Here is a 13156-nt window from a genome sequence, read left to right on the forward strand (position 1 = left end):
TTCTTTTATTAAATAATTGGTGATACTTTTTAATCTTTAAATTCATGCCCTTTAATTCTGATGCATTTCTTGGGCTTATTTCACTGATGGTTCTCTCTCATCTGTTTTCTTGGTTGTTGCTTTCTGTACTCTTATTACACAGGTATTCAACCTACTGGACAGGTTCTGTAATTTTCCAGTCTTTTCTTTCCTATTATTTCCTCTGTTTATTTTATTTATTCTACTTTATAGAATATTTCCTCAATTTTATGTTCTAATCCTTCCATTGCTTTTTATGTCTGAAATCATATTTTTAATTTTTAAGAATTTTTTTCTTTGAGTTATGTTTACATAGTACCTCTTCTTGTTTCTTCTTTTGTCTCTCTAAAGCTGTTAGTGATAGCTTCTCTTTAGAAAGTCTTTTTTTTCCCCTTCATACATAGGCTTGTTTTCTCTAAATTGCCTGCCCCCTTATTTATTTGCATTGGCTTTTATCTTTCTTGTTAGAGATTTTCTTCAGTTATCTTGTAATTCATGATTGTTTCCTAATATTTTAGAGTAGGGAACTGAAACTGCCATTGCAAAATTATGACTGAGACAGTGAAAGAGATCTGACCTAACTGACTCCATCTTGCTTCTAACCTCCAAACTATCCTCATTCATTCTTGGGCATGCGCTGAACTAAGTTTGGGAGGAACTTAGTTTATAGTTAAAAACAAAGATAATAACAGCCTTTTCCCAAAACAAACCTCCTTCTTGTCTAGGATCTAGACTGCCTTTGTAGAACTAAGAAATTCATGACAAGATTAGAAATTACAGTTTAGGAGTCATGCAGCTGGAGATTACAAGATTCTGACCCTCCCTAAACTGCTCCTAAGATCAGTGCTTCAGATGTTTTGCAGACCCTGCACTTGATGGATCAGCTGGCACCACCCACATCGATAAACTGGCTCATCTGATCTTGTGGCCCCTACCCAGGAACTGACCCAGTGTAGGAGGACAGCTTCAACTCCCTATGATTTCATCTCTGACCCAACCAATCAGCACTCTTGACTCACTAGCCTTCCCTCACCCACCAAATTATCCTTAAAAACTCTGACCCCCAAATGCTCAGGCAGGCTAGTTTGAGTAATAATAAAACTCCAGTCTCCTGCACAGCTGGCTCTGTGTGAACTACTCTTTCTCTATTGCAATTCCCCTGTCTTGGTAAATTAGCTCCATCTAGGCAGCGGGCAAGGGGACCCCCAGTGGGTGGTTACAGGACTATGAAGCAGATAGAGCTGTGTGCATGTAAGTGGAGTGTGTTGACTGTATACTTTAGAGAAGGGCTAATTGGCTACACCATTGAGCTTGAGAATTTCCTTGGCTGGGCTGCTCTCTTGTCCTCTCAGCCTGACCACGTCCCACAGAAAACTCAACTGAGAGCTCACCTAGGTTGAAAGCCTGACTCTGCATGCTGGGGGAGGGCATCTCAGCATATATACATTTAATCCCTTTCCTTCATCCCTTTAGTGTCCCTCAGACCAGAGATGCTCTCTGTTGTACCCTCCTCTGACTGTAAACCTACTGTCTTTTGCAAAAGTAGGAAGAACTAGGAGCTTAGTTACTGAAAGGGGGAAGAGGACACGTGGCCCTGTTTCTTAAGCAAACTTTCAACACACTCTTTTTATTTTAGCCCTTCTTTTATTCCCACTTTTATCTAGATGTACAGAATTTCTGAGCTTCTGGGAAAGCCTGCCTCAGTTTGGTCCTAGGATTTCTCTCTACTTCCTGCTTGCTCTTTTTTCTACTCCTTAGCTGGTTTCTCTCCTTAAAATGTTGTTACAGTTGTAGATCCTTCCAGCTCCCCTATCTTTGAGGGTTTATGCTAAAAAAAAGTTATTTTGCTACTGTTTTAGTGCATTTTGTTTTTGAGGAAGAAGTGAAAATAGATGCACATGTTAAATCCACCATCTTTACCTAAAGGTTGTCTAATAGTATTCAATAATCCATCCTTTCCCCATTAAATTAAAATATCGCCTTTGGATTCTGTACCTTGTCAATATTATGTTAATTACCTCGTTAACATTATGTTAATTTTATTACAGTGACTTAAAAGTGTTTTTCATAACTTCTAAAGCAAGTTCCCCTTTTCTCTTTTTTCCAGAAAATTTTGGATTATACTTGGGCATGTATTTCACATAATATAAATGTTGATAATATGATTTAATTTTAAGCATAAAGCAAGCAATCCAAACAAAAAAAAATCAACAACAAAAACCCCCTAAACCTTATTGAGATACTAGTGAAATGGCTACATTGTCTGAGGTATACACCCTGGGGTTCGTCATCGCGCCAGGAAAATTTAGGACGCAGACACACAAAAGGAGTTCAGGAGCTGAGGTTTAATAGGCAGACGAGAAGAGAAAGAGAAACGGCTTAGAGAAAGGAGTCTCCAAGTGGAAAAGACAGGGTGGCAGCGAATGCAACGGATTTTATGGCCTGGTTTGCGGAGGTGGTGTCTGATTTATGTAGGCCTCACAGATTGGTTAGATTAGGTACGACTTTTACATAGCCTAGAGGGAAGGCTGGTTGCCCCACCAGTCTTATTATGCAAATGGGCTTTCCAGTTGATCAGGGCCATCTTGCCTGCTCTTCACTGTACACGTGGCTGACAAAGAGAAGGAAAGATTGGGCCGCCATCTTGAACATGTCTACTCCCTAGGTCCTGCCCAGCGTTCACCTGAGCAAGCTCCCAGCTTGCTTGTCTGTGTTTGCAGCTCGACTTTAAGGCTGCTGTTCGTTAGCAAATGATTTGGGGCTGCTTTTCCTTAAAGAGGGAAACCTTATCGAGGACTCCCATGCCCTTACTATCTGCCTTAGTGATTTCTTCTTAACTCCTATATCGCTAGTTGGAAAGACATTAAATTTGTATGTAATTTTTGGGAGAGTTTTTTTATATATATGTGTATCTATATATATATTATTGTCTTTTCATCATAGAACATGCTTCCATTTACTTCAAACCTGTTTTTGGTGCTTTGATTTGATTTTATAGTTTTCTTTATGTGAACTCTTTGCTGTTAAATATATTGGATATGTTTTTCTTAGTAAAGTGTTTGGCTTTTTTTGTGAAGGGTCTGAGAGTGAGTATTTTTCACCTTCACTTTTGTGAAGAGCCTGAGAGTAGATATTTTCACATGTGATCTCTTTTAAACAACCCAACTCTGCCACTATGGTAAAAGCAGCCATAGACAATACCTAAGTGCATGACTGTGGCTGTGTTCCAATAAAACTTTATTTATGAAAACAGGCAGTAGGCTGGACTGGTGTACATGGGCTGTAGTTTGCAGACTCCTGACATAGGAGGTCCTTCATAGAAGATCAATCCATTAATCTGAAAATGCAGGAGGAAGTGTGTGTTTTTAGTCAATTGTTTCAGAGACATTTCACAGAATCTGGGGTCTGAAAGTTCTTTTGTGGGGGAGTGCCTTATTGTCCCACAGTTTGATCACAGTGTTTTTTTTTTTTTTTTTTTTTGAGACTGATTCTTGCTCTGTCACCCAGGCTGGAGTGCAGTGGCTCCATCTCGGCTCACTGCAACCTCTGTCTCCTGGGTTCAAGCGATTCTCCTGCGTCAGCCTCCGTGTAGCTGGGATTACAGATGCCCCCCACAACACCTGGTTAATTTTTTTGTATTTTTTTCAGTAAAGACGGGATTTCACCATCTCGACCAGGCTGGTCTTGAACTCCTGACCTCGTGATCCACCCTCCTCAGCCTCCTGAAGTGCTGGGATTACAGGTGTGAGCCACTGCGCCAGGCCGATCACAGTGTATTTTAAATTGTATCACACATTGCATCTTACCATGCATACTTGTGTTCAGGTCTGCCCTGCTCTTGGATTGTAAATACTTAGGTCTATGGTAGGGTCTGAGCTTTCCTTATCCTTGTAACTTTCTTAGCACACTGTCTGTCATGGGGTAGATAATCAATGCATGTTAAATTAATACATGAAGAGGTAGGAAGAAATGATTTCTTAGAATACATGTGAAAAGGAAGCTGCTATTGCCATTTATGTATGATGTTAAATTCTGATTAGTTTATATGTGAAGGTGTCATTTCGTTCATTCCTTATCTTTGGTGATAAGCAGTGTGTAGCACTGGCCTTGTGATTATGACTTTGACACACGCTGGGTCCTCCCCCATCTGCCTTTGTTGTCGTAAGTGTAGTGGCCTGACCTCCAGAGACAGGACACCTGGCGCCTCTGCGGTCTGCTTGTGCATTCACAGGGCACACAGCACTCCACCGATGGTTGGGTTCTTGAACTAGGTCAGTCATTTTTCCAATCTGCCACTTGTCTCCTGGAGTAGAAGGGGGAATAATTAGAACACAAACATCTAAAAATGCAAGAGAGACCAAAAAACAAAACATAAACACAAACAAAAAACAGCTTTCTGACTGTCAGCTTCACTGAGCAGCACCACTCCTTTCTCGGACCTTAAGCACCATTTCGGAATGGGTAGTGTTAGGTGCCAGGGGCACCGGCTTTCTCAGATACGTGTTGTAAATACATACGCCAAATCGTCAGACGTGCAGTCCACGCTGGGCCAGCTGTTGAATTGATGAATTCAGCCCAGCAACTGACTGAGAAAAGAACAAGTGACAGTTGAAAACCCAGGAGGAGAAAGAAAATCCATGCTGCTCCCAAGAAGCAGGGCAATTTTATAATCTGTTTTCTCAAAAACAAATAGTGATTGTGTCAAATAAGAATGGTTGAGAGGAATAGCTTCCTATTTTTTTTCCAGACTCCATGATTCACTCCTTCTCTTCATGACTCTTTCCTGAAGGTCTTCCTTGTGCCGGAACAGTGAGACCTTTGTTATTATTGTAACCACCCAATGGGTTCACCTTGCCCGCTGCCTAGACAGAGCCAATTTTTCAAGATGGGGGAAGTACAATAGAGAACAAATAATTTACACAGAGCCAGCTGTGCAGGAGGCTGGAGTTTTTTTTGTTTGTTTGTTTCATTTGTTTGTTTTTTTTGTTTTGTTTTGTTTTGTTTTTGAGACGGAGTCTTGCTGTCGCCCAGGCTGGGGTGCAGTGGCCGCGATCTCGGCTCACTGCAAACTCCGTCTCCTGGATTCACGCCATTCTCCTGCCTCAGCCTCCCGAGTAGCTGGGACTATAGGTGCCCGCCACTGTGCCCGGCTAATTTTTTGTATTTTTAGTAGAAACGAGGGTTTCACCGTGTTAGCCAGGATGGTCTCGATCTCCTGACCTCGTGATCCGCCCGCCTTGGCCTCCCAAAGTGCTGGGATTACAGGCGTGAGTCACCGCGCCCGGCCAGCTGGAGTTTTATTATTACTCAAACCAGTCTCCCTGAGCATTCAGGGATCAGAGTTTTTAAGAATAATTTGGTAAATGGGGGGAAGGCTCGTGAGGAGATACCAGCTGATCCATCAAGTGCAGGGTCTGCAAAATATCTCAAGCCCTGATCTTAGGAGCAGCTTAGGGAGGGTCAGAATCCTGTAGCCTCCAACTGTGTGACTCCTAAACCATAATTTCTAATCTTGTGGCTAATTTCTTAGTTCTACAAAGGCAGTCTAGTCCCCAGGTAAGAAGGAGGTTTGTTTTGGGAAAGGGCTATTATCGTCTTTGTTTTAAACTATAAACTAAGTCCCTCCCAAAGTTAGCTCAGCCCAGGAATAAACAAGGACAGCTTGGAGGTTAGAAGCAAGGCGGAGTCAGGTCAGATCTCTTTCTCTGTCTCAGTCATTATTTTGCAATGGCGGTTTCATTACCAACATCGCCGAGGTCCTGACCGTCAGTGCCCTGTACTGAGTATATTTTTCAGAGGCCAGCTTTTCCCTCTCTGCTCCCACTCTATTGAGCTCTCATGACGGGTCTGAATACACCATTGTAGTGTTCCCTCAATTTTCCCCATCAGTAAGATGCAGGCAGACTTAATGGACTCCTCAAGCAGTGAGACCTCCTAGCTCTAGGGACTGAAAAACAGTAGATATTAAAACTTCCCAATAGCAAATGGCGATTGATAATGATATCATCTCTGTCCTGGGAACTTAGATGCTACTATTATCATAGTTAAATAGATAATAAATGTAAAAAGTCACCCCTAAGTACTAGACTCCAGCATTTAATTCCCCTTGCCATTTGCTAGATGTTAGAAACTTGGCTAAAACTAAGCCTTTTTTTGCCCTCAAGGGTTGATGTTTTTACTAAAACAAGTTTTATTGCGATACAATACAATTCACACAGCATAACATTTACCCTTTTAAAGTATACAATTCAATGCTTCTCATACAGTTACAGAGTTGTGTAACTGCCATCACAGTCATATTTCAGGACATTTTCATTACTCCGCAAAGAGCCTCCGTACCCATAGAGGTCACTCCCCAGTCTCCCCATGTCAAGCCCTAGGCAAACACTAATTTACTTTCTGTCTCAATAGATTTGCTTCCATTAGATATTTCACATGAGTGGAATCATATACTACATGGTCTTTTGTGACTTGCTTCTTCCAGTTAGCTTAATGTTCTTGAGGCTGACTTATATTGTACCATGTAAGAGCACCTGATTCCTTTTTATTGCTGAATAGCATTCTGTTGTGTGAGTATGGCACCACATTTGTCTATCCTTTCATCAGTTGATGCACATTTGGGTTGTTCATACTTTTTGGCTATTATGAATCATGTTACAGTGAAGCTTGGTGCACATATCTTTGACTAGGACATATGTTTTCACTTCTCTTGGATATATAACTAGGAGAGGAACTGCTAGGTCATATGGTAACGATGTGTTGAAAATTTAACTGCCAAACTATTTTTCAAACTCATTGCAACATTTTACATTCCCAGCAGCACTGTATGTTGGTTAATTTCCCCACATCCCTGTCAACACATGCGATTGCCCATCTTTTTTACTGTAGGCATCCTAGGGAGCAAAGTGCCAACTCATTGTGGTTTTATTTGCATTTCTCTAATGACTAACGATGTTGACCATCTTTATGTGTGCTTAATGGCTATCTGCACATGTTCTTCAGAAAAATGTCTATTCAAATTCTTTGCTTATTTTTTTTTTTTTGAGTCTCACTTTGTTGCCCAGGCTGGAGTGCAGTGGCACGATCTCAGCCCACTGCAATTTCTGCCTCCCGGGTTCAAGTGATTCTCTTGCCTCGGCATCCCGAGTAGCTGGGATTACAGGCATGCGCCAACTTGCCCATCTAATTTTGTATTTGTAGTAGAGACGGGGTTTCACCTGTTGGCCAAGCTGGTCTTGAACTCCTGGCATCAGGCAATCCACCCTCTTGGCCCCTCAAAGTGCTGAGATTACAGGCACGAGCCACCATGTCCAACCCCTATGCCTATTTTTAAATTGAGTTTTTGTCTTCATATTGTAGAGTTGTAATATTTATATATTTTGTATACTATTGCATTATCAGATATATTATTTGCAAATATTTTCTCCTAGTCTCTTGGCTGTCTCTTCACTTCCTTGATAGTGTTGTTTGAAGCGCAGACATTGTTTATTTTGATGAAAGTCCAATTTATCAACTTTTACCTCTAGCTTCCATATTTGTGATATTGTATCTAAGATACCCTTGCTGGCTGGGTGCGGTGGCTCATGCCTGTAATCCCAGCACTTTGGGAGGCCAAGGTGGGCGGATCACCTGAGGTCAGAGTTCAAGACCAGCCTGGCCAATGTGGTGAACCCCCATCTCTACTAAAAGTACAAAAAATTAGGCGGGCACGGCAGTGGGTACCTGTAACCCTAGCTACTCAGCAGGCTGAGGCAGGAGAATCACTTGAACCTGGGAAATGGAGGTTGTAGTGAGCTGAGATCGTGCCATTGCACTCCAGCCTGGGCAACAAGCACGAGACTCCGTCTAAAAAAAAGAAAAGAAATCCTTGCCTAACCCAAAGTCAAGAAGATTTATCCCTTTGTTTTATTTTAAGAATCTCATAAGTGTTACTTCTTACATTTAAGTCTATGATCCATTTTGAGCTGCTTTTTGTGCATGGTGTGAGATTGGGGTTCAAGCTCATTCTTTTGAATGTAGATCTTCAGTTGTTCTTAGCATCATTTGTTGAAAAGCCTATTTTTTCTCCTTTGCATTCCCTTGGCACCTTTGTTGAAAGTCGATGACCATAAATTTATAGGCTTATTTATGTATGAACTCTGTATTCTATTCCATTGATTTTCATGTCTAGTCTTATGCCAGTACCACAATGTCTTGATTTCTGTCACTGTGTAGTAAGTTTTGAAATTAAGAAGTGTAAGTCTTCCAACTTAGTTCTTCAAAAGATTATGCTTATTTTAAAATAAAGGCCTGTTTGTCATATAATTTGACTGTGTGTTGGAAAATACTTTCAGATTTTGAGAGGCTTGCATAAGTTAGTCAATATTCTTTCAGGGAAGGCAAAAGCTTTCTGTGCCCAGCTGTTCAACAACAGGAAAATTCTATAATATGTTTTCTCATTCATTTGGAGTGGGCATGTGAGTCAGCCTTTGGTTGGTTGGTGAAACCTTCTTGAAGAGCCTTATTTCAGAAGTTTGATTTGCTCAATGGATGTTTCCCCATCATTTCCTCCATGTCATGGCCTGTGCTAGATGCTGGGAGAAAGAGAGAAAGGAGACATAATTGCTTTCAGGATGCTCCAGTAGAGCAAGGAACGAGTCACAATTTTAGAGCTGAATTTTTCTTTTTTTTTTCTCTTTTCTTTTTTGAGACACAGTCTGGCTCTGTCACCCAGGCTGGAGTGCAGTGGCACGATTACAGCTCACTGCAACCTCTACCTCCTGGGCTCAAGCCATCCTCCCACCTTAGCTTCCCGAGTAGCTAGGACCACAGGTGCAAGTCACCACACCCAACTAATTAAAAAAATTTTTTTATAGAGTTTTCTGTAGGATTTCACCATGTTGCCCAGGCTGGTCTCGAACTTCTGAACTCAAGCAATCTGCCTGCCTCAGCCTCTCAAAGTGCTGAGATTACAGGCATATCAATACAATGATACAAGGATACAATGATACAATGGCTGAGCCACTGCCCCCAGCCATTAAAACTGCATTTCTAGAGACTGTCAATGTAAACTCCCTTGCTTTGTAGATATGAAAAGGCAGCCTAGAGAATGACAGCTTTGGGTGAAAGCCATAGTATCCACACAAGTAAATAATGGTGAGCAGAGTGCCTTGCATATAGTAGGTCATCGATAAATATTCACCACGATCTACTTACTAGATGGTGTGTAAGCTAGTGGCTGGAATATTTAAACATAAACACACAGACTCAGAATGTTGAGAATGTGCTCAATTCCTTTCTGCAGTGAGTTTTGAATTTAAAGATTCCTTTGTGCTCCCTGCCTAGCCTGGAGCTATTGCTGCGCTCTTGGCAACATCCACCTGGCTAAGCCCAGCAGCCCTTGCCCTGGAGACAGAAATTGCCCCCTTTTTTTTCCTTCTTTTTATTTTTTTTGGCACAGGGCGTCTTGAGACAGGTTGAATAGCCACCCTGGAGTTTTGCCAGTGTCACAAGATGAGGAAGGTCAAGAGGCAGAAGAGAGCAGGGTGAGGAGATGGGGGTGGGGGAGAGGAAGTTTGACATCATATGGTTTGAATGGCTCAAAATGCTGAAATGCCAGCATTAGTTCAAGCAATTTAGACTTTCAGGAAGCCTGGCCTTTCCCCCTAGAGTCATTTGTTTAGTCCTGTCTGGTGGGCTTGGCTGGCCGATTCCACAAATTCATGATCAAAAAGTTCTCCAGGCAGAACAGAGATGTGGCCTCCATTCCTACAGGGTAGACAATCAGTTCCAGGGGCCCAGCATCTCCTGTGAACCCAGGGTCACCCAGATCAAGTCCCCAGGGTGGCAAATGTCTGGCATCAATCAGGGGTCGGGGCGGGGCGGGGGAGACACTGAGTTTAGTTCAAGGAAGTATTAAAAGGTTTTGTGTGTTCTTCTGTGCCACTGACGGAGAAAATGAATTTGAATATGCTGCACGGTTTGATGCACGTCAGAACTGAAAGAGAAGGCAAAGTCCAGGTGAAAAGCAGGAACGTGGCCAGATTGCCCAGGTTAGAATGCGGCTCTGTTACTAGCTAGCTGGAGATGTCGGCTGCTGACTCGGTGTTCTCTCCCCGAGTTTCCTCATTCAACACTGAATCCCCCGGCTCTGCCCTTCTTTCATCTGTAGCCCCAGTACCTTTTAGCAAACTGTGTAGTTCACTTGTTTGCTGTGTTTGTGATTTACTGTCTGTCTTCCTCATCTCCTGCTCTGAAAGGACAGACATCTTGCTTGTTGTGTTTTGATGCATTCCAAGATTCTGGAAGACTTGGAAGACAGCAGGTGGTCAATACACATTTGTTGAATACGAGTAGTCACAGTACCAACCTCGCTGCGTTGTTATGCCGGTGAAATGACTTAATACTGTCATATACTCAGGGCAGTCCCAGCCCTGAGCAGCGTGCCATGAACTATATTTCAGCACACAGTGAGAGCTGGATCCGTCGAGCAATCCCATGTCCCGTGTCTCGGCAGGCCCAGGACAGTTCTGCTTTTAACCTGTTTCCTGGAGTAATTGCTAACAGTGCTTCCTTTCAGAAAAAAAAAAAAAAAAAAAAAAAGAAAAAAGGCTCATTTTAGCTAGTAAATTATATGGTTTTGCTACATGTGTTTTTACTCATTCATTTAAGAAACTGAAAAAAAAAAATCTGCCAGTTGGCGTGCACCTACAGTCCTAGGTGCTTGGCAGGCTGAGGTGGGAGGATGCTTGAGCCCAGGAGTTCAAATCCAGCCTGGGCAACATAGAAAGACCCCAATTCTACAAAAAGCAGAAGAAAGAAAAAAAAATATTGAATAGGTGCCATGTTAGATGCTAAGAGCAACGACCATAGTTCCTTCCCTTTTAGAGCTTACTGTCTTCTGGAGAACGTGCAAAATTAAATAATTCAAATTTAAAACTGTTGGAACTTTATTCTGAGCCTTGAGAGAAATGGACTGAGTCACATAGCATGCCGTTGCAACTTCTGCTTTTTCCTGTAAATGATTAGGAATGACCGAGTAGCACCAGGAATAAGACCCTCTGAGTGGTGACCCCTCAGAACATTGCTCTTGTCCTCACAGAATGTTACAGCCATCTTCCATGGAATGGAGCAAGCCACCCTAATCAAATTGCTGTGACATGTATCTAGCCTTGGTGGAAAACCTTGCAACCTGCTGAAACCATCTCTGCCTATGGAAGCACAGCCTTAGCTTCCCCACTTTAGAGCCTGTCCCTTTGGGGTCTGTGTTTTCTGGGTGACCATTCTCAAGCTCTGTACTCAAACCCCATACTTCATCATGTTTTCTGTATCACCTTATTTAAGGTCAACAAACTTGAAGGACATAATTAGGTAGACAACCTCATGACTTGAACACATGGTTAATAGTAATAATTAGATTGACATCCATATGGTTCTCCGCTGTTTTAGGAGAGGTTTTTTTTAAATATTGATCCCTTTTCATGCTTTGTATAGTAACCCAATGAGGTAGAAGTGATTACCGCCACCCTTTTACTGATTGCAACACCTGGGGTTCTGAGCGCCAGCCCCTTGGTGAGGATTGCCGAGCCAGGGCGCTCTGGTCCCAAAGCTCTGATTCCCACGGGCTTTCCTGCTGAGTCACACTGTCTGCTGGGAGCTGTCGACCCGCCGTCTCTTTCTCTGACTTCCACCCGGTAATTCTACATGGCTCTGCAATAAGCAGCTTTTTTCTTATTATTTCCTACAAATACATAGGTTACACTCTGATTAAAGGCAGGATACACATCTTGAATTAAGGGGAAGGCTGAAGCCTGGAATTCTTCCGATCTCTAATCCAGCCCGGTCAACGAAGTTCCTGAGGCCTCAGCTCAGGTCTGAGGCAGCCCTGCCCAGCAGGGACGGAAACTGCAGCTTTTTCATGTTCCTCTGCCTCCCTCTATTGACTCAAGTCCAAAATACTGCGGCTGGGAGCTATTGGAAGAACACAGACGCTGCAAAGCTGGAAACCATCATTCTCAGCAAACCAACACAAGAACAGAAAACCAAACACCGCATGTTCTCACTCATAAGTGGGAGTTGAACAATGAGAACGCATGGATGCAGGGAGGGGAACATCACACACTGGGGCCTGTCGGGGGATTGGGGACTAGGGGAGGGATAACATGAGGAGAAATACCTAACGTTGATGGGTGCAGCAAACCACCATGGCATGTGTATACCTATGTAACGAACCTGCATGTGCTGCACATCTACCCTAGAACTTAAAGTATAATTAAAAAAAAAACCCAAAAGAGTGCAATTTCAATGCCAAAAAAAAAAAAAAAAAAGCTGAGCTTCATCTATCCCTTCCGCTGTTTCCTCCCTCACGCCTGCCATGTGTGAAGCACTGTACCGAACATGAAGGACACGGAGAGAAAAGCCTGACTCTGCATCTCCCTGCTCGGGTTGCCTTGGCAACTTCTCCCTGTACCCAAAGAAACAAAGGGGACTTAACAATTTCAAAGAAGAGTGGCAGTAACTACTTTTTCTGTTCTGAGCTTTCTTGTATAAAGTGAAGCACTGTGTGGCCTTTAAGAGTTCCATTAAGGGCCGGGCACGGTGGCTCATGTCCGTAAATCCCAGCACTTTGGGAGGCTGACGTGGGCGGATCACTTGAGGTCAGGAGTTTGAGACCAGCCTGGCTAACATGGCAAAACCCCGTTTCTACTAAAAGTACAAAAATTAGCCAAGTGTGGTGGTGGGCACCTGTAGTCCCAGCTACTTGGGAGGCTGAGACAGGAGAATTACTTGAATCCAGGAGGCAGAGGTTGCAGTGAGCTGAGATTGTGTCACTGTACTCTAACCTGGGCAGCAGAACGAGACTCTGTCTCAAAACCAAATCGAAACTAAAAGAGTTCCATGAAGGGAATTAGGACCACTTTTGACTCAGTGTCTGCACACTGTCTCCTGACCACCTGGCTGCTGCTTTTCCTTCCTGCTTCCTATCCTCCCTTCCTCTCTCCCTTGCTCTACTCTCCTATCCCTTCACTGGTGCTCTTTTTGTGTTTTATCTCCTCTGCCAATCAACATGCAAGGCAAGGAAGCCAGGCATAGCACCGGGCACTGGCCGGCCCTGCTGGTCGCTCTCATGCCTGAAGCTCTGTGCTAAAACACCTAGTTT

General features: G+C 43.0%; 1 protein-coding gene and 1 long non-coding RNA gene across 2 annotated transcripts in view; one reads left to right on the forward strand and one right to left on the reverse strand.

Moving 5' to 3' along the window:
- LOC116467662 (uncharacterized) overlaps positions 1-13156 on the forward strand; it is an 80609-nt gene that overhangs the window by 7389 nt on the left and 60064 nt on the right. The gene's annotated exons all lie outside the window — the stretch shown is intronic.
- Positions 4009-13156, reverse strand: part of PRKCQ (protein kinase C theta) — a 199710-nt gene continuing 190562 nt past the window's right edge. The window contains exon 18 of the mRNA XM_058431256.1: positions 4009-4321. Coding sequence (XP_058287239.1) covers positions 4295-4321 — 27 coding nt within the window. The 3' untranslated portion in view covers positions 4009-4294. The remainder of the gene's footprint in view (positions 4322-13156) is intronic.

The sequence above is a fragment of the Hylobates moloch genome, unplaced genomic scaffold, assembly GCF_009828535.3.
Source record: "Hylobates moloch isolate HMO894 unplaced genomic scaffold, HMol_V3 SCAFFOLD_2, whole genome shotgun sequence".
NCBI lineage: Eukaryota > Metazoa > Chordata > Mammalia > Primates > Hylobatidae > Hylobates > Hylobates moloch.